Here is a 25,771-nt window from a genome sequence, read left to right as displayed (position 1 = left end):
CCGGCAGCAGTGAAAGCGAAGCCTCCTAGAGGGAACAGGAAGTGTTACGTCTGTGAGGAGCCAGGGCATATGGCGAAAGAGTGTCCCCAGAGGCTCCACAAGCTCACTGCAGCCTCAGCAATGGTGACTGCAGCAACGCAGCAAGGAGGACCACAGCAGGGAAACGAAGCAGTCTGGCTGGAGGAAGAGGCCCTGGGGCCCAGCCAGACGTGTTAGTGACGCAGTCCCCAGAGATTTTACAGCCCGTGAACCCCCTCCCGCCCAAACCAGTGGTGAGGCTCACCGCATCTCTCCAGCTGCCCAATGGAATCACCATGGACGTGCCAATTACTGTCGACTCGGGCAGCAACGCGGACTTTATAGGGCAGGAGTTTGTCGACAAGCACGCTATACAGTTGCTGCCGGCCACACTGCCCCTGCAGGTTGTCACGGTGGATGGCAGGGAGTTGCTAGGGGGGCAAGTGGTGAAGCAGACGCCGCCAATGGCGATGCGACTTGGGAATCACAAAGAAATCATCAGCTTCAATGTCACTCAACTATCGGATACGCCCATTGTATTGGGAATGAGTTGGCTGGACAAGCACAGCCCGACGCTGGCTTGGTACCAGAGGCAGCTGATCTTCGGCTCTTCCTTTTGTGCTGAACACTGCATAGTGCCCCGGCAGGAAGGAGAGGAAGAGGAGTCACAGCTGCTGCTAGGCACGCTGCAAGCGATTCCCCACAAGTACGCAGAATTTTTGGAAGTTTTCTGCGAGAAGGAGGCGGACAGGCTACCCCCTCACAGACCATATGACTGCAAAATTGACCTGCTGCCGGGGGCGGCGCTGCCTAAAGGGAAGCTGTATTCCATGTCTGAGGACGAGCTGCAGGAACTCAAAGTGTTCATAGATCATAATTTGGAGCGCGGTTTCATCCGAGAGTCCAAGGCAGCGGGGGGCAGTCCTGTATTCTTTGTTAAAAAGCGAGACACGCCCCAAAAAAGACTGGTCGTGGACTATCGCATTTTAAACAATGGGACCAAGCCGTCGGACTTCCCCATGCCCCGAATCGACGACCTCCTGGCGAAGGTGCGGAAGGGAAAAGTGTTCACCAAGTTAGACCTGCGAGGGGCGTACAACCTCATTCGCATGCGGGAGGGAGATGAGTGGAAGACGGCCATGTTCACGCCACTGGGTACCTACGAATACAGAGTTATGCCTTTTGGATTGCAAAATGGCTCCCACGTTTTTCAAGCTTTCATGCATCACGTGTTGGCGGGACTTCTCTACAAGACGTGCGTCTGTTTCTTAGATGACATCCTGATCTTTTCGGAATCGCAGCAGGAGCATGACAGACACGTCAAGGAAGTGCTGACCAGACTAAAGCAACATAGGCTCTACGCCAAGCTGGAGAAGTGCCAATTTGACGTGACGGAGGTGGATTTTCTGGGCTACAAGTTGTCTGACAAGGGGCTCGCCATGGACAGCGCCAAGGTTCGAGCGGTGTTGGATTGGAAAAGCCCACGCAACCGGAAGGAGGTCCAACGGTTTGTCGGCTTTGCGAACTTCTATCGCAAGTTTATCAAGGGCTTCGCTATGCAGACAGCGGCCATCACAGACACGCTTAGCTCCAAGAAAAAGAAGTTCGTTTGGACAGAGGAGGCGGAGCAGTCCTTTCAGGCACTCAAGCGTCTCTTCGCGTCGGAAGAGCAGCTGCTTCACGTCAACCCCAGCAGGCCGATGAGGGTGGAGACAGACGCCTCGGACAGAGCCGTGGGGGCGGTCCTGCTGCAAAAGGACCAGCAGGGGGTGTGGCGGCCGGGAGCGTTTTACTCCAGGAAGCTCAGCAAGTCCGAGCAGAACTACACCATCTGGGACAGGGAGTTGCTGGCCATTCATGCAGCGTTCAAAGCGTGGAGGCACTTCCTGATCGGCGCCAAGCACACGGTGCAGGTTTGCACGGACCACAAGAATCTGGAGCACTGGCGCACGGCACAGTTCCTAAACCAGAGGCAGATACGTTGGGCTGAGTTTTTTGCGAACTTCGACTTCCGCATAGAGTATGTCCCGGGGGACACTAACATCATGGCGGACGCCCTCTCCCGTAAGCCACAGTATCTGGAGGACGCAACGCCAGCGGCCGCCATGCACATCTTCGCACCAACAGTATGGGCGTGCGCAGCGGCCACCGTGGACCTGGAGGCGGTGCGGCGAGCGTTGCAGGATGACTCCTTCGCGCAAGCAAAGATGGCAGAGGTGCAAAGGGGCAAGGCTGAGGCCGACGGTTTCCAGCTACGAGATGGATTGCTCATCCGTAAAGGGGCCATCTACGTACCGGGAGACGACCTTCGCGCCAAGGTGCTGCAGCAGCTGCACGACGCGCCCACGGCCGGGCACTTTGGCAAGGAGAAGACGGTGGAATTGGTAGCCAGGGATTTCTGGTGGCCTGGAATGAGAGGGGAGGTCGCAGACTACGTGGCGAGGTGTGACACCTGCCAGAGGGCCAAACCAGTGCACAGACCGCCGGCAGGACTGTTGGAACCGCTGCAAACTCCGGTCGAACCTTGGGAAAGGGTGGCTCTGGACTTTGTCACAGATCTGCCCAGCTCGAGGGGCAAGACGGCAGTGCTGGTGGTGGTGGACCTGTTTTCCAAGATGGCACATTTCATTCCGTGTGCGAAGGTGGCCACGGCGGAGCAAACCGCCAAACTGTTCATAGACCACGTGTTCAAGGTTCACGGTCTGCCGCGGTCTATTCTGTCCGACCGCGGGCGGCAGTTCATCTCGAATTTCTGGCAGAAGCTGATGGGCTTCCTAAACGTCAAGATCAACCTGGCGTCGGCGAGACACCCGCAGACCAACGGGCAAGCGGAGCGGGTCAATGCCATCATGCAGCAGTACCTGAGATGCTATGCGAATCAACAGCCTGCGACGTGGGTGGATTACCTGCCGCTTGCCGAGTTCGCCTACAACAACACGAAGCACGTGTCCACGGGGGTCACGCCGTTCTTCGCCAACAACGGGAGGCACCCCAGAACCTTCCCGGGACTGGAAAGAATGGGGGAGGGGGAGCCGCAGACAGCAGATGCGTTCGCGTCGGAGCTGCAGGAAGTCCACGATCAGCTGAGGCGCCACCTGGAGCTGGCCAAACACGCATACAAGGTACAAGCGGACAGGCACAGAAGGGTTGGCGAAGAGCTCCACGTGGGAGACTGGGTCTGGTTAGCAGCCCACGCAGTGCCGGCCAGGTCGTTGGCCAAGAAGAAACTAGGGCATAAACAACTGGGGCCCTACCAAGTCGAAGAGCAGGTCAACCCGGTAGCTTTCAGACTGGCACTTCCGGAGGGTTCCAGAATGCATCCGGTGTTCCACAGATCGGTGCTCACTCCCTACAAGGCACCGCACAGGTTCCAGGAACCCGGAACGGCGCCGAGTCCGGTCAGAGACAGAACGGGGCACGCGGGAGTGGCACAGAAGGAGCGCATCAATGACGTCACGGAGATTTTGGACTCCAGATGGGGGGAAGAGGGGGTAGAATACTTTCTCGCCAAGGAGGGCACCCCGGCCAGTGCGAACAGCTGGGTGCCGGGCTACGCCTTGGACGAACCTCTACTCAAAGACGAGTTTCATGCCCTCTTCCCACATAGACCTATGCCAGCAGACTTTTTCGACGACTGGCTTTTCACGCCCACGCTTTCGGCCAGCACTTTCCGGGGGTTCGACTCGGACGAGGACCCGACACAAGACGTCCGTTCCCCGGAGGGGTCACCCTCGGGATCTGCATCAGAACCCTCGTATTGGTGGGACGATAGACCAGAGGAGCAGTTCCGCAGAAGGTGGCTGGAAGGCCCAGGACGAGCAACGCCGCCAGGAGGAAGTGAGGGAGAGACGGACATGGACGTTTTCGGGGACGACCCTGGTTTCGAGCACGGCGGCACAGAGATGGAAGCGGAGGTGACCGTCGTCGACGAGAGCAGGGACGGAGACCCGCGAGACTTCAGATGGAGGCCCGCCACGGGAAGCGAACGATATCCGACGTTCGTCCCTTTGCAACAGCAGACCCCAGCTCCAGCACCGGAAGGAGGGGAGGGGGGTATGGGGGGCTTCGAGGGGGGGATGGATGTCAGGGGTTTAGGAGCAGAGGCAAGGGCAAGGGAGGAAACAGAGAGCGAAGGGGAGGAGGCAGAAGAAAAGATGAGTGATGACGACGACCCGAGATCTCCGAGTCTTTCCAGTGAATCAGAGGATTCACAGAAAGGAGCACCAGTGGCCAGGGCAAGGGGGGAGTCTAGGGGGGCACCCCAGGAAGATAGAGCCAGAGGGGACTCAGAGGAGAGCAGTTGGAAATCGGGACCAGCGTCACCGCCAGAGAGCAGGGAAGAGGAAGGGAGCCAGGGGGCAAGCGCTGGCAGCTCACCACAGGAGGGAGGGCATGAGTCAGGAGTGGCCACACCTCCATCGGGGAGCGAAGAAATGGTTAAGAGGAAAGTGGAAGGTTGGGCGCGCGCGCCAAGTTCAAATGCAGAGGAAGGCGGCGCAGTAAGCAGCCCGGAAAGGGAGCCAGGTCCTAAAGCCCGGCGCAAGGAGGCAGGAGGGTCCGGGTCAGCGTCAGAAGAATCCCGGAAGGAAGAAGCCCCGGGGGGTAGAGGGACCCAGAGGAGGACAGTCAGGCGGAAAAGGTGGAGCAGGGCTAGGATATTAAGTTGGTGCGCACGGGGCGGAGACTCAGACGGAGCTTCGTCGATCTAGCTACTAGACGTAGAGTTGCGCGCAGCAGCGTGAGAATGGAAACTGTAATTCAATAAAGACTTTTACTTAATGATCGCTGGCTAGCGTGATCCTCTGTGAGCTAGGATCTTCAAGCAGCTCTGACAGTGTACTTATCTGAAATATGTATGTATGTATGTATGTATGTATGTATGTATGTATGTATTTGCAGTATTTTGCTTGTAAGGTAAAGGTAAAGGGACCCCGGACCATTAGGTCCAGTCACAGACGACTCTGGGGTTGTGGCGCTCATTGCACTTTATTGGCCGAGGGAGCCAGCGTACAGCTTCCAGGTCATGTTGCCAGCATGACTAAGCCACTTCTGGCAAACCAGAGCAGTGCACGGAAACGCCGTTTACCTTCCCGCCGGAGGGGTACCTATTTATCTACTTGCACTGGTGTGCTTTCAAACTGCTAGGTTGGCAGGGGCAGGGACCGAGCAATGGGAGCTCACCCTGTTGCAGGGAATCGAACCGCCGACCTTCTGATTGGCAAGTCCTAGGCTCAGTGGTTTAATATTTTGTAATAATTATGTCAAATAAAATTTAATAATAATGATAATAATAATAATAAAGACCTGCAGGAGGTAGAGGAGGTTCTCAGAGCACTTGGGGTCCAGCTCCTGCCCCGTGGCACACAGGGCATCCAGAAGGCAGCTCACCATCCCTGCCTTAACGCAGGTGGTACGGCTTTGCAGTGAGGCGTCGCAGATTTTCTTGAGCCACTCGGAGAGGAAGATCTGGAGCTCCCGCGACTTCAGTTCCGGGATCCACATGATCAGGATCAAAAGGGGCTGCTCGTTGTGGATCAGGCGTGCGGGAGAAGAGCTGTGGTCGCCTTCGACGGCCTGAAGTAGGGAGAGAGTCAAGTTGTAATCATTTTTTTAAAAAAAATATTTTTTTTATTAAATTTTCTGTTTTACAATTTAAAATACAGTCATACCTCGGGTTACAGACGCTTCAGGTTGCGTTTTTTTGGGTTACGGAGCGCCGAAACCCAGAAGTACTGGAACGGGTTACTTCTGGGTTTTGGTGGCCGCGCATGCGCAGAAGCACCGAATCACAACCCGTGCATGCGCAGATGCGCCACTGCAGGTTGCGGATCCTGCGGGTTGCAAACGTGCATCCCGCACGGATCACGTTCACAACCCGAGCGTCCACTGTACAGTCGTACCTTGGAAGTCGAACGGAATCCGTTCCAGAAGTTTGTCCAGCTTCCAAAACGTTCAAAAACCAAATCGCGGCTTCCGATTGGCTCCTGCAGCAGATCAGAAGCCCCATCAGACCTTTGGTTTCCAAAAGAACAGTTGAAAACCGGAACACTCAATTCCATGTCTGCGGCGTTTGGGAGCCAAAACGTTTGGGAACTAAGCTGCTTGACTTCTAAGGTACGCCTGTACTCATTTAAACATCCTTAAAATACCAATGACTTCCCTTCCTCTCTTTCCATGGTTCACTTTGCATAACATAAATCCCTGCATATTTTACAAACACTAAACCATTCAGCATTCCATTATTGAAGCAATCAAAACCGGTCCATGGGGTCACGAAGAGTCGGACACAACTAAACGACTAAACAACAACAAAGGTAAAGGTAAAGGTAAAGGGACCCCTAACCATTAGGTCCAGTCTTGACTGACTCTGGGGTTGCGGCGCTCATCTCGCTTTATTGGCCGAGGGAGCCGGCATACAGCTTCCGGGTCATGTGGCCAGCAGGACTAAGCCGCTTCTGGCGAACCAGATCAGCTCACAGAAACGCCGTTTACCTTCCCGCCGGAGTGGTACCTATTTATCTACTTGCACTTTGACGTGCTTTTGACCTGCTAGGTTGGCAGGAGCAGGGACTAAGCAACGGGAGATTACCCCGTCGCGGGGATTCGAACCACCGACCTTCTGATTGGCAAGTCCTAGGCTCTGTGGTTTAACCCACAGCGCCACCCGCGTCCCAGCGCCACCCGCATCCCAACTGTTTGGAGGTAGACTGTTTGAATTGTGCATTGCTGTCTGAATTGTGCATTGCTTTCTAACGATTTGTTGGGTCTCTGGACCGTAATAAAGATTGATTGATATTACGCCTTTTATGCAACTGAACTGTGGACGGATCCTGCTTAGCTCTGCCAACGTGCTGGCAGATTTTAATTCTCTCTTGTCAAAAAGATCTCACCATGTTGAGGAGTTCCTGCAGCAGTTTCTTGGTCGGCTGACTTTGGCTCTTCAGAACTTCATATAAGTGCGAATAGCCAATTCTTTCTTTGAACACCTCCTGAAAAATGCAGGCAGCCGTTAAGGATTAGTGAGAGCAGATCACGCCATTAATTCCCGAATTCCCACCCAAAGCAAACTGGGGAGGGGGAATTAGAGAGAGGGGGCTCAAACTTTTCTATTCTGCTTCAAGTACGATTTGGGATTTCTCGTTCCGTTACCCTGACTTCCACATATGCATTTGCCAGGAGCTTATGGGATTAAGAAACAACATGAATATAGCACAGAATTCAGTTGGCCAAGGCAAAAGTGGGTGAACAGCGATTTGTTTTGTGTTTGAGCTTTTTATTAGGTAGCAAAAATTATATCCTGGCTTGATTGTAACCAAACCCCTCTAAGCAGTTTACAGGAAGTGTTGAAATTGCCAATGAAAACAAGTACTTCTAAACATTTAAATGAGCGTTCAGATTAACAGCAAAAGATTTGAACGTGCAAGCATCTACGCGTTTGGGTTAGCAGGGCTAAGTCTACAGATCAAATTGGTCGGATGGGTGCAAAAGGGGTAAGGCAATCCCACAAGCTTTCAGCGTGAAGACTGTTCAAAGATTAAACAAAACACAAAAAGAGTGTCGAGTCCAGTTAAAGCTAAAGAAGTCAGTGGAATAAAATCAGTGTAAAGTCGGAAAGTCCCAACTCAAAATAGAGATGTTAGTTGCTTCTCGTGTTTTGGTTTGTGGCACGTATGAGTAATAAAGTGAGCATTCAGATCTAGGTAGGAAATATTGTGGGGTATTAAGAGAAATAGATCATCCATCTCCAACCAGCCTAGAGTTTAGGACTTTGGAAGAACTTTACAAAAGTTCACACGCAAAACACACCGCCCACTTTCAAAACGGCCAACGCTTAGAGTAGACCCACATAAATTAACTTGGGTCCCTTCATTTAAATGGGTCTATTCTGAGTATAATCTAGTTCAGGCATAGGCAAACTCGGCCCTCCAGGTGTTTTGAGACTACAATTTCCATCATCCCTGACCACTGGTCCTGTTAGCTAGGGATGATGGGAGTTGTAGTCCTAAAACATCTGGAGGGCCGAGTTTGCCTACGCCTGATCTAGTTGAACACAACCCCATCTTTTTAGGTTCCTAGACGCTGACTCTCTTCTACAAACGCCAGATCAGAATGTTAAACGAGAATGTTTCTGAGACTCCAGACCCGAATTGGGTGGGACACCCCAGAATTACAGAAGGCACCCCAGCTTCGGACTGGATCCCGGGATGTCCCATTTTGGATCTCGTGAAAGCACGGCCCCGAAAGATGGGCGTCCCAGTTTTCCTCTGCGGGATGTTGGTGGGTGTGAGACTCTAATCGCATCTTCGTTTAAATAATCTTGTTAAAAGTAAGAGGATAATTCCTCTACTCGCTGCCAGCAGTGCTATCTCAAGCAAATGTACTTCCCCCAAGGAAATAGTATTTTTTGCACTATAACACTCACTTTTTTCCTCCTAGAAAGTAAGGGGAAATTTCTGTGTGTGTTATGGAGCGAATGCCTATGGATGGCGGGGGGATCTGCTGCAGTCGTGAGCAGAGGATCCATGGTTCCCCTTCCTTCCCTCCTCCGTGGCTTGCTTTGAAACAGCAAAGCGGGAGAAGAGCCGCTGAGTGGGGAGGAGAGAGGGACAGAGAGCCTGCTTGCTTTAAAGGAGCAAAGTGGGAGAGGAGAGGAGCCTTCTCCTCTTATATCCCTCTTCTGCATCATTAACAGCATCCTTTTCCACCCACCCCACGCGTACTCCTTGTCCCTTGAGTGCTTTTCCTTCCCTCCCCACTTAAAACATGGTTACAAAGCACAGATCCACATGGATCCTCAGGATTTTTGCACTGGGTCACCCCAAATTCACCATCAGATCACATAGCATGTCCATGGCTACAGCTTGCACCAAAAAAATCACGCACCCACTGTTGCCTGGGGCCGCAGTGGTGCAAAAACGTGGTTACAAAGCACGGATCCACATGGATCCTCAGGATTTTTGCACTGGGTCACCCCAAATTCACCATCAGATCACATAGCATGTCCATGGCTACAGCTTGCACCAAAAAAATCACACACCCACTGTTGCCTGGGGCCGCAGTGGTGCAAAAACGTGGTTACAAAGCATGGATCCACATGGATCCTCAGGATTTTTGCATTGGGCTACTCCAAACTCACTGTCAGATCACATATCTGTGGCCACAGCATGAACCACAAAAATCATACATCCACTGTTTTGTTTAGAATATTTTTTTCTTGTTTTCCTCCTCTAAAAACTATGTGCGTGTTATGGTCGGGTGCGTGCTATAGAGCGAAAAATACGGTACACAGGCAGGTATCTGGTGTGGAATTTGGTACCGCACACATTTTCAAGTTTCGAGCTCTCATGATTCAAGAAAATAGATCTTGCCTCGTGTGGGTATCAAATGAAGCCACGTCTTGACAATAATATACTGTCTTTCAACCACATGCAGAGCTGTGAGAACTCACACCTTTTTTTCTCCCTTGGACTACAAATGCATTTTTAGTAAATATTTTAGATACTTTTCCTCTGGCAACAGGGTTGCTGAGGCTGCTACCTGTCTTCCTAGTTATCTCCCGCTTGGACTACTGCAATGTGCTCTGTGTGGGGCTACCTTTGAAGGTGACCCGGAAACTGCAATTAATCCAGAATGCGGCAGCTAGACTGGTGACTGGGGGCAGCCGCTGAGACCACATAACACCAGTCCTGAAAGATCTTCATTGACTCCCAGTACGTTTCCGAGCACAATTCCAAGTGTTGGTGCTGCCCTTGAAAGCCCTAAACGGCCTCGGTCCAGTATACCTGAAGGAGCGTCTCCACCCCCATCATTCTGCCTGGACACTGAGGTCCAGTGCCGAGGGCCTTTTGGCGGTTCCCTCATTGCGAGAAGCAAAGCTACAGGGAACCAGGCAGAGGGCCTTCTCGGTGGTGGCACCCGCCCTGTGGAACGCCCTCCCACCAGATGTCAAAGCGATAAATAACTACCTGACATTTAGAAGACATCTGAAGGCAGCCCTGTTCAGGGAAGTTTTGAATGTGTGACATTTTAATGTATTTTTAATCTTTGTTGGAAGCCGCCCAGAGTGGCTGGGGAAACCGAGCCAGATGGGCGGGATACGAATAATAAATTATTATTATTATTCCTAAGTCTCCAGCTTTAGCTGTATATATTATTATTTATTGCATTATTATCCCACTTTCTTTTCCTCCAAGGAGCTCAAGCTTGCATACATAGTTCTTCCATTTAATCCTAACAAGAACCCTGAGAGGTAGTTGAGGCTGAGAAGCAGAGACGGGCCCAAGATCACCCAGTGAGATGCTTGGCCAAGAGGGGATTCGAACCCTGGTCTCCCAGGTCCTAGTCTGACGCTCTAACCACTGCGCCACACTGTCTCTTTTGCTGCTCATCCTGTGCTCCTTATTTATTTATTTTTTTAAAAAAAATGTTCCGAAGAGGCGAGGAATGCGTGTCCCTTACCTTGGCCGAAGGAGAGTTGCTCATGATAGACGTGAGCACTCCGATAGCGTGGATGGGAATGGCGTCAGAGTTGTTGTCGAAAACCTGGAGGCGAAAAGGAAGGAGGCAGGTGAGAAATCAAGACCCAACATCTGTCTACCTGGCAGGGTGGAAAATCTCGGCTGCGATGGGTCGCCCAACTTCTCAATCTCTCCCAAGATGGCTTCCCTTACCCTCGAGTGAATACCGTCTCGTAAACAGACTGTACAGTGGTACCTCGGTTTAAGTACTTACCGTATTTTTTGCACCATAACACTCACTTTTTTCCTCCTGAAAAGTAAGGGGAAATGTCTGTGCGTGTTATGGAGGGAATGCCTACGGGTGACATGCCTACGGATTTTCCTCCTCTAAAAACTACGTGCGTGTTATGGTCGAGTGCGTGTTATAGAGCGAAAAATACGGTAATTCGTTCCGGAGGTCCGTTCTTTACCTGATACTGTTCTTAACCTGAAGCACCACTTTAGCTAATGGGGCCTCCTGCTGCCGCTGGAGCCCGGTTTCTGTTCTCATCCTGAAGCAAAGTTCTTAACCTGAAGCACTATTTCTGGGTTAGCAGAGTCTGTATGTAACCTGAAGCGTATGTAACCCGAGGTACCACAGTAATGGCGACTGCTACCCTGGGTTCCTGGTTTCTGTTTAGCTCTTCGATAAGCCTAACAAGGACGCTTCAAGAACTGGATCCTCTCTGCTTTCAAGGGAGGAAAAGCAGCGGGTTCAAAGCAAGCGCAGAAACAAGGTGCTTAAATCATATTAAATCGGTTTGGGGATGCAGTCCTTCCACCTATGACATTAAGCCGCGGTACGTATCACAAAAAGCAGGCGCATTAAATTAATGTCGCAAGGCACATCAGAGGCACGAGCAAGAGAGACATTGAAAAAGAGGGGCAGAGACGGTTTTACCATTGCTGCTTCCTGCCCTGGGCTCCTTTGGGAAGATAGAGAAATAAACTAAACTCTCAAAACCGGCGTTTCTGTTCCACCGCATTGTCCTCTGCTCGGAAGTGGCAAATCGTGACCCGCGCAGTGCATGGGTTGCGTTCACTTCAGGATGTGAACAGGGCTCCAGAACGGATCCCGTTCGCATCCAGAGGTACCACTGTACCAGAATTTTAGAAGACATCTGAAGGCAGCCCTGTTTAGGGAAGCTTTTAATAGACTATTGCATTTTAATATTCTGTTGGAAGCTGCCCAGAGTGGCTGGGGAAGCCCAGCCAGATGGGCGGGGTATAAATAAAAAATTGATGTTGTTGTTGTTGTTGTTGTTATTCCAAGGCCTCGTTTTTGGCCAATCTGTTCTTGATCTCCAAGTCACCGTCTTGCCCTGTGCAGGGCACATAATATCCCAATTATATGTTGGCAGTCTCTTTGGTGCGCATCCAGAATTTTAAGTAAACGGACAGCGTGGATTTTCCAAAGTCATTACAACACACACAAACACACAGAGAGAAGAAGAAACTACTTCCCAACTACTAAGCCTGCAATGCCGCAAACCAAGTTAGGAAGAAGAGATCTGAAAATCCACATGAAATGGGAGGGAAGTCTTTGAAACGTCTGCAAAGGGAGGAGGCCGCAATTGGGTTTGCTGACTGCAGAACAGGAGGGGCAGACGGAACAACAGGATGAAATGGGACCCTAACAGGCTGGCAATACCTGAACCATCACATGCAATCCTCTGCCATTTCTCGGATGGGCAATGGGGGCACAATTCTGGACTCCTTACAAACTCCCTCCCTCCCTCTCCAAGTCTCACAGCAAGAATTGCCAGGGCTGCCCCCATTATATAGTGGAAATACAACATAAACACAATAGAGCAGTACAGTGGAACCTCGGGTTAAGAACTTAATTCGTTCCGGAGGTCCGTTCTTAACCTGAAACTGTTCTTAACCTGAAGAACCACTTAAGCTAATGGGGCCTCCTGCTGCTGCTGCACAATTTTTGTTCTCATCCTGAAGCAAAGCTCTTAACCCGAGGTACTATTTCTGGGTTAGCGGAGTCTGTAACCTGAAGCGTTTGTAACCCGAGGTACCACTGTATTTACTTTCGGGTTTGCCACGGTCGCAACTTGGATCGGGCCCAAGTAGAGGTGGTTGTAAGTAGAGGTTCTACTGTAAACTTTATCATTACTTTCAAAAGAAAACCGCCATGTCATTATTGTTTTTAACCCGAGGTACCACTGTATAATAATAATAATAATAATAATAATAATAATAATAATAATAATAATTTATTATTTATATCCTGCCCATCTTTCTGGGTTTCCCCAGCCACTCTGGGCGGCTTCCAACAGAACACTAAAATACAATAACGTATTAAACATTAAAAGCTTCCCTAACAGGGGTGCCTTCAGATGTCTTCTAAAAGTCAGATAGTTGTTTATTTCCTTCACATCTGAAGGGAGGGCGTTCTACAGAGCGGGCGCCACCACCGAGAAGGCCCTCTACCTGGTTCCCTGTAGCTTCACTTCTCGCAGTGAAGGAACCGCCAGAATTTGTAGCTCCTGAAACAACTATCCTTCAAAATCCACCACCTCTCTGAATCTTGGGGTGCAGTTCTCCAGACAAAATAATGCGTACAAAAATGCACTATTTATATATTTTTGGGAACGTGTGCATAACACGCATGTGTTAGTGAAAATAAAAGGAAACCGGATTCTGGTAGCAGGCGATGCTGAAGCAGTCTAACACCTTTCAAATCAACCTTGCAAATCGGAAACCAAGAAAGCGGTGAGATGGAGGTGGGAGTTCACACATTAATTTGATTCGGTCAGCCGGCGGAGTCAAATTCTAGTCCCAAAACCAGCAGGGAAAGATATAAACGGCTTCTCGGTTTGGAAAGGCGGCTCCTATAATTAAGCCATCCGGCGAGACTCCAAGCTGTGAATACTTTTCGGCTGCCTCACCTGCAGGGCTGACGGCACGTTCCTTTTCTTAAGAGATTACCCTCTGCGACTTCCCTTCCTAAACAGGCTTTTTTTCTGGGACATACTGCTGCATTCTCTGAAAGGTTTGGGAGCCAGCGATGGCAACTTCTAAAGAGCCTTTATCCGTTTCCACGGCTACAGAGGATGATGGCTATTGGCAGGTCAGGGATGCTGCCGCAGAACTGGGCCAAAACCATAGATGTCAACTTACAGATTTGAAAATAAGGGACCAGCAGCCTCAAAAATAAGGGATCAGCAGCCGAAATACAGTGGTGCCTCGCAAGACGAAAAGAATCCGTTCTGTGATTCTCTTCGTCTGGCGGTTTTTTCGTCTTGCGAAGCAAGCCCATTGACGGATTAGCGGATTAGCGGCTTTTAGCGGCTTATCGGCTTATCGGATCAGCTGATAAGCAGCTTAGCGGCTTAGAAAAAGGGGGGGGGAGGAAAAAACCCAGCAGGAACTCGCAAGACATTGTCGTCTTGCGAAGCAAGCCCATACGAAATTCGTTTTGTGAAGCACCTCCAAAACAGAAAATTCTTTCATCTAGTGAGTTTTCCGTCTTGCGAGGCATTCGTCTTGCGGGGCACCACTGTAAGGGATTTTAGTCAACCAGCAGCCAAACGAAGCCTCAAGCGGTGGTTCCCACAGCGCAGCAACCCGGCAAAGGGAATGCAGCAAGGAAAACCACCGTCACCTCTCCGCTGGGAAGCGCTGAGCAAAGGCGAGTCCCCAGGCAACGCGGCCCGATTTGATCGGCACAAGGCATGCAAGCTCCACCCCCCAGTCATTCTTAGACTCCTTATTGGGTGAGCAACGCAGCCAAGCAACACAGTTGGAGCCTCCCTCCTCCCTGGCCGGCAGGGAGGGAGGGAGGGAGAGGAGCTGCTTCCTTTGAAACCCGGGAAATTTAAGGGACATCATCAATAAGGGACAGCAGCGGGACACGGCGCTGGGATAAGGGAGTTTCCCGCCAAATAAGGGACGGTTGACAGCTATGGCCAGAACCACTCTGGGGAAGGAGAAATCTGCTTACGGCTCGTAAGGAAGCCGCTGGGGGTCACAGCAAGATTGCGAGGACACAACTGCAACCACGGTTTCCTCCTAAGAACCTGAGATGAGGTTGCAGGGTCAGGCCAATGTCCCATCTGGTCCTGCATCATGTACTCACAGTGGCCAACCAGATATCCATGGGAAGCCCATGCCCTCCACCATTCCTCCGATGAAAATAGGGACATTTCTCACGTTCCCCCATTTTTGTCCCCGCTCTCCTCCTCCTTTCTTCCTCTCCTGCTCTCCGGTAGCCGCTATGAGCTGCCCGAGGGAGGACGGCAGTGGTAGTCATGGAGAGGTCAAGGAGAGGCAATAAAATAATAATAATAATAATAATTTTGTATTTATACCCCGCCCTTCCCGGTTCAGAAAACAGGGCTCAGGGCAGCTAACAACAAATTAAAAACAGTCGATGCAACAAAAAACAGCATAAAATACGGTATAAAAGGTGACTAACTATAAATTCAGAATTCAAAAATCAATTTAGGGGGGAAATCCCCTAAATCCATCCAATAAACATTAGATGGCTATCTGGCTAGCTGGCTAGCTGGTTAAATTAGTCCTATTTGGGCCAGCGAGGAGACCAGGGGAGAATTAGATGTGGGATCCCAGAGCGGGTAATCTTCATAAAAAGGGGAGAGGGAGGAAAGGAAGGGGAGTAAAAGATCAGGCTAAGTTCAAACTGAAAGTCAGGCGGAATAGCTCTGTCTTACAGGCCCTGCAGAAGGAAGTTAAATCCTGAAGGGCCCTGGTCTCATGGAACAGAGCATTCCACCAGGTCGGAGCCATCACTGAGAAGGCCCTGGTGGAGGATAATCTGACTTCCTTAGGGCCCGGGACCTCTAAACTATAATTATTCATGGACCTTAAGGTCCTCTGTGGGGCAGACCAGGAGAGGCGGTCCCGTAAATACGAGGGCCCTAAGCCATTCTTATATCGTTGTTTGTAGAATCTTATTAACCTGACAATGCAAAACCAACCAACAAACCATATTTTTTTAATCACAGTTTGGAAAAAAATCCCAGTTAATGTTAATCACTGCTAGGTCTTATTTGGACACAAGTGCAAACTACAACTATGGCAAACTACAGAAGAGAAGATAAATCTACTCACGAAAGGAGAAGAGGGAGGAAACTTAACCCACACAGAATATTTCCAATTGTCAAGTTGGTTTGGAGAGCAAAACACTTTGATGTCCAGTGACCCATGCAAAAGCATCGCTTGGCTGGTAAGCGATTGAAAGGTGGACACGGCGGGAGTTTTGCTACAGATCACTTGACAGGTCACAGAAACTGCAAATTCCCAATTCTCAGGGAGCGGCGCAGGTTTTCCAGAAAACCAGGAACAGGAAAATTTCCCTACACAAATCCGGGGGACTCTGCCTCAGAAAGCTTGTCCTGGAATTTATTCTGGTGCCCCGGAGTGTGAGCGAACCAATTTAGCATGTTTATTTTCCTTGCATTTAGGAAGCAAAAGCTAAAACTGTCAGGCTTGCATAATATTGAATTTGTGGTTGGTGCCCTTTTGAGGAAATTACGAAACAGAAAAGTTTTCCACGGAAAAACAGAGCACTGGGAAATCTTCTGCCCAATACAGTGATATCTTGGTTTTTGAACGTAATCTGTTCCGGAAGAACGTTTACCATCCGAAACGTTCGAAAACTGAGGCGCAAAGAGTGGTCTGCCAATCCAATAGAGAAAGCTGTGAAAAACAACAGATAAAACCGAGAGGAAGCCATTCGACTTCTAGGGCGCGTTCAAAAATGGAATCATTTACTTCTGGGTTTTCGGTGTTCAAAAACTGAAGCATTTGGCAGCGGAGGTGTCCAAAAACCGAGGTACCACTGTATCAGCGTTTCCATGCCAACGAGCAACGTGGGGCAGCCAGAAGGAAGGAGCCCAAAGTGAGAAAATTTTGTGCGGAAAGTGTTGTGTGGCTGGGCCCTCTCATATGGACACAGCCCAGCGTGGTACGCTCCACACAAAGGAAAACTAAGCAAGTTTGCCTCGATATGGCAAACTGAATGCAAAAGAACACATAAAATTCAAGGTGCTGTATGAATGTCAGTGACTGTCAGGAAGCTGAGTAGTGTGAACTCGGATAAGGGAGGCAGGAGGCTGGAGTCTGACTCAGGAAAGGAGATAAAAAAATTCTTTCCAGTAGCACCTTAAAGGTAAAGGGACCCTTGACCCTTAGATCCAGTCGCGGACGACTCTGGAGTTGCGGTGCTCATCTCGCTTTATTAGCTGAGGGAGCCGGCATACAGCTTCCGGGTCATGTGGCCAGCATGACTTAAGCCGCTTCTGGTGAACCAGAGCAGCACACGGAAACGCCGTTTACCTTCCCGCCGGAGTGGTACCTATTTATCTACTTGCACTTTGAGGTGCTTTTGAACTGCTAGGTTGGCAGGAGCAGGGACCGAGCAACGGGAGCTCACCCCATCACGGGGATTCGAACCGCCGACCTTACTGGCTCCCTCGGCCAGTAAAGCGAGATGAACACCACAACCCCAGAGTTGGTCACGACTGGACCTAATGGTCAGGGGTCCCTTTACCTTTATTATTCTTACCTCTTCCGTATTATTTAAATTCCCTCCTTTCAAATCCCGGGAAATCCCCCCGTGCCCCGTGAAGGAAAAAGGAGAGCGCATGCAAACCCACGTGCAAAGCCCATCATCTCACACACCACAAGCTGCAGGCAATACCTGGCGGGTTTCCGTCTCGGTCGCGGCGGAATCGTCCCAGGACGCTTTGAACTCCCCACTCAGGTAGAGCTGTCGGAAACGGGGTCAGAAAACCAAGGTCATTCAATGGAGAAGGGAGAGGGAAGCAAGGGAGGAAGGAGGAGGAGGACAGGCGCAGGCTAGGCCAGGGCAAGCCACAGCCGCGTTGAGGGCCAGCGCTTTATTATGTCTTGCATTGTTGCCAAATGTAGAAAGCTCTTGGCAGGTCAAATGCACAGGCTGGTCGTGGATGAGGCGTCTGAGGGAATCTGAACGCCCGTCTCAGCATTCGCCCCTATGCTATACGACAAGTCCATGTTTCACCTGGGAGTCATTTTGGACTCACAGCTGTCCATGGAGGCGCAGGTTAATTCTGTGTCCAGGGCGGCTGTCTCCCAGCTCCACCTGGTACGCAGGCTGAGACCCTACCTGCCCACAGACTGTCTCGCCAGAGTGGTGCATGCTCTGGTTATCTCCCACTTGGACTACTGCAATGCGCTCTACGTGGGGCTACCTTTGAAGGTGACCCAGAATCCGCAATTAATCCAGAATGCGGCAGCTAGACTGGGGACTGGGAGTGGCCACCAGGACCACATAACACCGGTCCTGAGAGATCTGCATTGGCTCCCAGTACGTTTCCGAGCACAATTCAAAGTGCTGGTGCTGGCCTTTAAAGCCCTAAACGGCCTCAGCCCAGTAGACCTGAAGGAGTGTCTCCACCCCCATCGTTCAGCCCGGACACTGAGGTCCAGCTCTGAGGGCCTTCTGGCGGTTCCCTCCTTGCGAGAAGCGAGGTTACAGGGAACCAGGCAGAGGGTCTTCTCGGTGGTGGCGCCTGCCCTGTGGAACACCCTCCCACCAGATGTCAAAGAGGAAAATAACTGACCCTGAAATGAACAGACTTGGTCTAGTATATCTGAAGGAGCGTCTCCACCCCCATCGTTCTGCCCGGATGCTGAGGTCCAGCTCTGAGGGCCTTCTGGTGGTTCCCTCGCTGCGAGAAGCCAAGTTACAGGGAACCAGGCAGAGGGCCTTCTCGGTGGTAGCACCCGCCCTGTGGAATGCCCTCCCTTCAGATGTGAAGGAAATAAGCAGCTATCTTCTCTTTAAAAGACATCTGAAGGCAGCCCTGTTCAGGGAAGTTTTTTAATATTTAATGCTGTACTTTTTTAACACTTGATTGGAAGCCGCCCAGAGTGATAGGGAAACCCAGCCAGATGGGCGGGGTATAAATAATAAATTATTGTTATTGTTATTAGTAGTAGTAGTAGTAGTAGTAGTAGTAGTATTCCACCAACATGAGAAACAGCCAAAGTTAGGACCAGGCGTATGCTATGAATCTGTAGAAGTGTAAGAACGGCAGCACCAAAACCCACCTCCTGAGAATCTCAGTTGCATTTCTAAGCCAAAGGGCGGCAAGGCTGGGCTTTAAAGTGCAGGGTTCGTGATTTGCAAAATGTGAGAAATCCAATAGCCTAGGCATATGACGTTTCTAATAGCGGGGGCCATCATATGCTCCCTTCTTGATGCACATGCAATCCAGTCCCCATATGTGCATCTTAATACAGTGGTACCACGGATTAAGTACTTTATTTGTTCTGGAGGTCTGTTCTTAACCTGAAACTGTTCTGAACCTGAAGCACCACTTTAGCTAATGGGGCCTCCTGCTGCTTCCGCGCCGCTGGAGCACGATTTCTGTTCTCATCCTGAAGCAAAGTTCTTAACCCAAGGCACTATTTCTGGGTTAGCAGAGTCTGTAACCTGAAGCGTATGTAACCTGAAGCGTATGTAACCCGAGGTACCACTGCACAGTGATAAATTGGTTCTCAAACGCCTTGATACTCAAACAACTTGGAACCCAAACACTGCAAACCCGGAAGTAAGTGTTTCGGTTTGCGAACTTTTTATGGAAGCCGAACGTGCTCCGTTTTGAGTGTTACGTTTCCGATTTGAGTGTTACATTGAGCAAATGCGTTTGCTGTTTATTTTGCATTTTTGTATTTGCGGTTCTTTTGTTTTTGTTTTTGTGACTGTGACTGTATGGAACCCAGTTCAGCTACTGATTGATTCTGTAACTGCAGCACATTGTTTATTGCTTTCATTTTATGGATCCATCGTCTCGTCAGATAGTAAAAGTCATGTCAAATTGCTGTTTTTGGGGTTGTTTTTAAAAGCCTGGGGCGGATTAATCCATTTTTCATTTCTTTCTATGGAAAAGTGTGCCTTGGTTTTGGAACGCTTTGGTTTTGGAACGGACTTCTGGAACGGATTAAGTTTGAGAACCAAGGTACCACTGTAATAAATAACAATAATAGCCTCAAAGCTCTAAACGGTCTCGGCCCCGTATGCCCAAAAGAGAGCCTCTAACCCCCATCGTCCGGCCCGAGCACTGAGGTCCACCGTTGAGAGACTTCTGGCAGTTTCCTCCCCGTGAAAAGTGATGTTACAGGGAACCAGGCAGGGGGCCTTCTCGGTGGTGGCGCCCGCCCTGTGGAACGCTCTCCCATCAGATGTCAAAGAAATAAACATATACAAAACCTTGGGAAGACATCTGGAGACTCAGGGAAGTTTTTAAAAGTTGCTTTTTGTGCGTGTTTTTAATATTTTTGTTGGGAGTGTGGCTGGGGCAACCCAGTCAGATGGGCGCCAAACAAATAATAAAATTGTTATTGTTGCTGTTGTTATTATTCCGTGGCGCTTGTCCCAACATGCGTATGCGTGCGTGCATGCAAATAAAGCCCCAGAATCTTTGAACGTGAGCCTGGTTGTATGCGTCCAATGAATAAAAATGCCCGTCAGCTGCTGAAAACAGTAAGCACGGACTATAAAGCCGTTTCCCAGAGACGCCCCACGGTGCAGGCATTACACTGATGCTTAAATCACAGGGTAGAAGCGTAGAAAAGCCTGGTTAAGATTCCTAAGGAGGATTGAGGCAAACAGCTTCAAAGCAATTACAGCTAAAATGGGAAGCTTAGCACCTCCAGGAGGTCAGCTCAGTGGGGCAGGAAGGCATAACAAGCTGGTTCAGCCTTTTGCAGGATGTAAGTTTTGTGGGAATGAACCTGCCTAGCATCTCTCTCTCTCTCTCTCTCTCTCTCTCTCTCTCTCTCTCTCTCTCTCTCTTGTGTTTGCAGGTACTCCTGCTACATCAGCAAGGCCCAAAGGTAAAGGTAAAGGGACCCCTGACCATTAGGTCCAGTCGTGGCCGACTCTGGGGTTGCGGCGCTCATCTCACTTTACTGGCCGAGGGAGCCGGCGTACAGCTTCCGGGTCATGTGGCCAGCATGACTAAGCCGCTTCTGGCGAACCAGAGCAGCACTTGGAAACGCCGTTTACCTTCCCGCCGGAGCGGTACCTATTTATCTACTTGCACTTTGACGTGCTTTCGAAGTGCTAGGTTGGCAGGAGCAGGGACCGAGCAACGGGAGCTCACCCCGCCGCGGGGATTCGAACCGCTGACCTTCTGATCGGCAAGTCCTAGACTCTGTGGTTTAACCCAAAGCGCTACCTGCGTCCCTCAGGGGTACCCCTCAAGGCCCAAAAGGGGTATGCAATTCTCAACCTCCACCTTTGTCCTAAGACAAAGAACTGGGTGGCAGCAAAAAGATGTGCATGAACAGCTGCGGAAACCTGCAAGGATAAACTACTACTCCGATCACACGAAGCAGTATAAAGGTACAATAAAAACAGGGATAAAAATCACTCAGACACAACCATGTATGTTCTCAGACAGTCCAGAACAACGCCAAAGCAGCAAAACAACGTGACAAGCAACAGGGAGCAGTATAAATCTATTCACTGTTTCGTCACATCAGTTGGATGTTTAGGAATCCGTCTCGACGTACGAGATCATGCATTAGTGCGCTTGAGTAATTTTATCCATATCTTTATGGCACGTTTATACTTTTTGTGGAATTAGAATTGCGTTTCGTATTTTGCTCTCGCTCAATTCTGCGCCTGCGCGGCGAAAAAAGGCCCTGATCCCATGACTGGAAGAGATTATGGAAACTGTGTGTGTTATAGGAATTTTGTCTTAGGTATATGTCTTAGATATATGTTAAATGTTCATAAGTGTACCAACCAAGCACATACATAGATCAGCACAGGAAGACTGACCTGGAACCATTTTGATTCCTAAACTGAACAAATGTTTTCTCTGCAAGGTCAAAGTGGAAAAGCCTCCCCATTGTCTCTTTCCTCAGAAATCCTGTCTTAAGGGTATGTCTGTGTATGAATAGGGTGAGCCTGTGACCTGGCCCAGGAACTAAGTATTTATCATTACAAAAGACTGGCCAGGCTCCCCAGGAAATCCAATCAAGTAAGCATGGTATCCAATCAAGTAACCTGCCAGACAGGAGAGAAACAAGGACAGGAGAAAAACAACATTCAAATTTCTGTTTTAGACCGCCTTTTCTGTGATGTAGGTATGTGGTATCTGAGGGGTGGTCTTAGGTTACACCCCTTCTGTGGATGTACAGTGGTGCCCCACAAGACGAATGCCTCGCAAGATGGAAAACTCGCTAGACGAAAGAGTTTTCCTTTGTGGAAGTGCTTCGCAAAACGAATCTCCTATGGGCTTGCTTCGCAAGATGAAAATGTCTTGCGAGTTCCTGCGGTTTTTCCCCCCTTCCGCCCCCTTTTTCTAAGCCGCTAAGCTGCTTATCAGCTGATCCAATAAGCCGATAAGCCGCTAAAAGCCGCCAATAGCACTAATCCGTCAATGGGCTTGCTTCGCAAGACGAAAAAACCGCTAGATGAAGAGAATCACAGAACAGATTCTTTTCGTCTTGCGAGGCACCACTGTATGTATGATGTTTCTGGGGGTGGTCTTGATCTACAGGGTGGCAATTTCAAAAGTCTTTATAAGGCCTTGCACGCCATTTTTCTGGGTTCCTCCTCTCTCCTGCATGTGAGGGGAGCACCCTGTTGCAACAGATCAATAAAGATCAGGCTTACTAGCTGCTTTGCTTCTCGATAATCTCTGGTTGGCCTCTGTTATTTTCTCCTACCAATAGGGAACCCACGTAAGGACTCTGCATGATCTGTGGAAGACGGTCAGATACAAAGCACCAAAGCATCTTGATTTGTTCTGCAGGAAGGCTGCTATCATTCCTCTCCTCTCTTCCAACCATTGCCACTGCTTCCTTCTGCAGGTTCACCGGCAAATCTCCAAGCCCAAAGGCCGGAGGTGAGACACTTTTGGCTCTCCAGATGTCCTGGGACTCCAGCTCTCATCAGTCTCAGCCACCACCGCCAATAATCAGGAGTCCTGGGACTCGTGGTCCAGAAACGCAGGCAAAAGCTTCGCCCACACTTCTGCCTGCGCCGTACCTAGAAAACTCGGGTCCAAGCGGCTCCACCCCCCCTTGCCCCATCATCCCTTCCCAGGGAAAACTCGCTCTTTAAAGACAGATTGGAACAAATGGCAATCCGAGTAAAAAACGATTTTTCACAGGGTTTTCATTGTACGCCTTGTTTTTTATCTTTTTTCGCAACCTGGCAACTAGTAGTTTGCATCCCCTACCCCTCATATTCATCATTGTTTTAAATATAATAATTGTCCCATTGTGGGAAGGGGCATGACTGGTCTGTTTTGCTTTTGTTTCATTATGTATTTTTTGTTTTCATATGTTGTGAACCGCCCTGTGAACTTTGGATGAAGGGTGGTATAATAATAATAATAATAATAATAATAATAATAATAATAATAATAATACAGTGGTGCCTCGCAAGACGAAAAGAATCCGTTCTGTGATTCTCTTCGTCTAGCGGTTTTTTTCATCTTGTGAAGCAAGCCCATTGAAGGATTAGCGGATTAGCGCTATTAGCAGCTTTTAGCAGCTTATCTGCTGATCGGATCAGCTGATAAGTGGCTTAGCGGCTTAGAAAAGGGGGGGGGGGAAACCAGCAGGAACTCGCAAGACATTGTCGTCTTGCAAAGCAAGCCCATAGGAAATTCGTTTTGCGAAGCACCTCCAAAACGGAAAACTCTTTCGTCTAGCGAGTTTTCCGTCTTGCGAGGCATTCGTCTTGCGGGGCACCACTGTAATAATAGCAGTAATAATAGCAGTAATAATAGCAGTAATAATAGCAGTAGTAGTAGTAGTAATAATAATAATAATAATAATAATAGGGAAAGGCCTGGGGAATGCAGAGGGACGAGACATAGTGTGGATAAGCCCAAAGACAGGAACGAAAGAGATTTCGACTAAACATCAGGAATAACTTTATGACGGCAAGAGCCGTTCAACAGTGGAACGGTCTCCCTCAGGAGACCTCTCTTTCCCTGGAGGGAGAAAAACAATGCATGGTCTGCAATGGGTTTCTCCTTCTGGCACAGCGCTACTCCAAAGCTGCAGCAGACCAGAGAAGAAAACCTTGGCACATTAAATCAAGGGGGAGGCGGTTTTTGGATGAACGGCAGGTCACCAGCCCTGGTTTCTCAGGCTGGACGTGGCGTGCAGGTTTCAACATCCTTGCCTCAACCAATTAATGCTTCTCCCACATAACCAATGGCTCATGCCGCTGAAGGTAAAGGTAAAGGGACCCCTGACCATTAGGTCCAGTTGTGGCCGACTCTGGGGTTGCAGCGCTCATCTCGCTTTATTGGACGAGGGAGCCGGCGTACAGCTTCTGGGTCATGTGGCCAGCAGGACTAAGCTGCTTCTGGCGAACCAGAGCAGCACCCAGAAGCGCTGTTTACGTTCCCGCCAGAGGGGTACCTATTTATCTACCTGCACTTTGAGGTGCTTTTGAACTGCTAGGTTGGCAGGAGCAGGGACCGAGCAATGGGAGCTCACCACGTTGCGGGGATTCGAACCGCCAACCTTCAGATCAGCAAGTCCTAGGCTCTGTGGTTTAACTCACAGCGCCACCCGCGTCCCTTAAAAAGGCTCAATTTTGCACCCCGGAGATTACCTTTTCCTGGCTGCTGTGAACGAGAACACCCCTGGTTCTGAGCTCGTAAGCTCAGCTTTAGGCACTTGAGACCCTCAACTGCAATGTTATCTGTTCTACTTTTATTCTGCTTTTTCTCCCAAGAACTCAGGGTAGCAAGGGGAACAGAAAAGGCACACAAAATGCCGTTATTTTCAAGCGGGGGTGTGCACGCTTTAACTGCACCATGACTAGGATATACAGTGGTGCCCCGCAAGACGAATGCCTCGCAAGACGGAAAACTCGCTAGACGAAAGAGTTTTCCGTTTTGGAGGTGCTTCGCAAAACAAATCTCCTATGGGCTTGCTTCGCAAGACGACAATGTCTTGCGAGTTTCTGCGGGTTTTCCCCCCTCCCCCCTTTTTCTAAGCCGCTAAGCCGCTTATCAGCTGATCCGATCAGCAGATAAGCCGCTAAAAGCTGCTAAAAGCCGCTAATAGCGCTAATCCGCTAATCCGTCTATGGGCTTGCTTTGCAAGACAAAAAAACCGTTAGACGAAGAGAATCACAGAACGGATTCTTTTCGTCTTGCGAGGCACCACTGTATTCAAAGAGCAATCTGAGCATCTCTTGTAAAACTAGCATTGCCTTGGGCGGCGGCCTTAGCCGGACTCCTTTCCAAAAGCAGGATTTTTTAAAAAAATATTTTTTAAAGCCATTTGATAGGACTCAAGTGAATGCAAAGCCAAACCCCCAAGGATGGTACTGTATTATTACTGTACCTTACTGTTCTGGATCAGGCGTATGATGTGCTCAAAGCAGTTGTTGCTCAGAAAGATGGCCTGCAAGACGGGACGATCATCACAGTTTAACATTTCCGGAATGGCATCTGCAGTGGAGGTAGAAGAAGAAAAAGACTTTGGATTTGATATCCCGCCTTTCACTCCCTTTAAGGAGTCTCAAAGCGGCTAACATTCTCCTTTCCCTTCCTCCCCCACAACAAACACTCTGTGAGGTGAGTGAGGCTGAGAGACTTCAGAGAAGTGTGACTGGCCCAAGGTCACCCAGCAGCCACATGTGGAGGAGCAGGGAAGCGAACCCGGTTCACCAGATTACGAGTCCACCGCTCTTAACCACTACACCAAAGAATCTCACTAAATCATCTATAAAGAAGGCTGAACTCCGAAGAATTGATGCTTTTGAATTCTGGTGCTGGAGGAGACTCTTGAGAGTCCCATGGACTGCAGGAAGATCAAACCTCTCCATTCTGAAGGAAATCAGCCCTGAGTGCTCACTGGAAGGACAGATCCTGAAGCTGAGGCTCCAATACTTTGGCCACCTCATGAGAAGAGAAGACTCCCTGGAAAAGACCCTGATGTTGGGAAAGATGGAGGGCACAAGGAGAAGGGGACGACAGAGGACGAGATGGTGGGACAGTGTTCTCGAAGCTACCAGCCTGAGTTTGACCAAACTGCGGGAGGCAGTGGAAGACAGGAGTGCCTGGCGTGCTCTGGTCCAGGGGGTCACGAAGAGTCGGACTCGACTAAACGACTAAACAACAACAAACCATCAGCACACAACCAGCCAAGGATGCTCAGAAAGATGCTCAGACACAAAGCATAAAGCTTCAGGTTGATGGAGGTGGACTGAAATTCAGGTACCCCAGCATTTTTGCTAAACAGAGTGC

At 49.7% G+C, this 25,771-nt stretch overlaps 1 protein-coding gene across 5 annotated transcripts in view; it reads right to left on the bottom strand.

The window, feature by feature from the left end:
- The window catches only part of NBEAL2 (neurobeachin like 2), a 219,421-nt gene that overhangs the window by 86,889 nt on the left and 106,761 nt on the right, over window positions 1-25,771 (bottom strand). For 4 of the 5 annotated variants that reach the window (XM_082192090.1, XM_082192092.1, XM_082192093.1 and 1 more), the window contains exons 9-13: window positions 24,867-24,973; window positions 17,191-17,259; window positions 10,477-10,560; window positions 6,909-7,007; window positions 5,323-5,592 (exon numbers count right to left, since the gene is read on the bottom strand). In XM_082192090.1, the coding sequence (XP_082048216.1) occupies window positions 5,323-5,592; window positions 6,909-7,007; window positions 10,477-10,560; window positions 17,191-17,259; window positions 24,867-24,973 (629 nt within the window). The remainder of the gene's footprint in view (window positions 1-5,322; window positions 5,593-6,908; window positions 7,008-10,476; window positions 10,561-17,190; window positions 17,260-24,866; window positions 24,974-25,771) is intronic. The other variant, XM_082192094.1, reaches the window with a different exon arrangement.

This window comes from Podarcis vaucheri, assembly GCF_965113315.1.
Source record: "Podarcis vaucheri genome assembly, chromosome: 12".
Lineage (NCBI taxonomy): Eukaryota > Metazoa > Chordata > Lepidosauria > Squamata > Lacertidae > Podarcis > Podarcis vaucheri.
The sequence above is the reverse complement of the archived record's forward strand: the minus strand, read 5'-3'. Positions and strand labels throughout refer to the sequence as shown.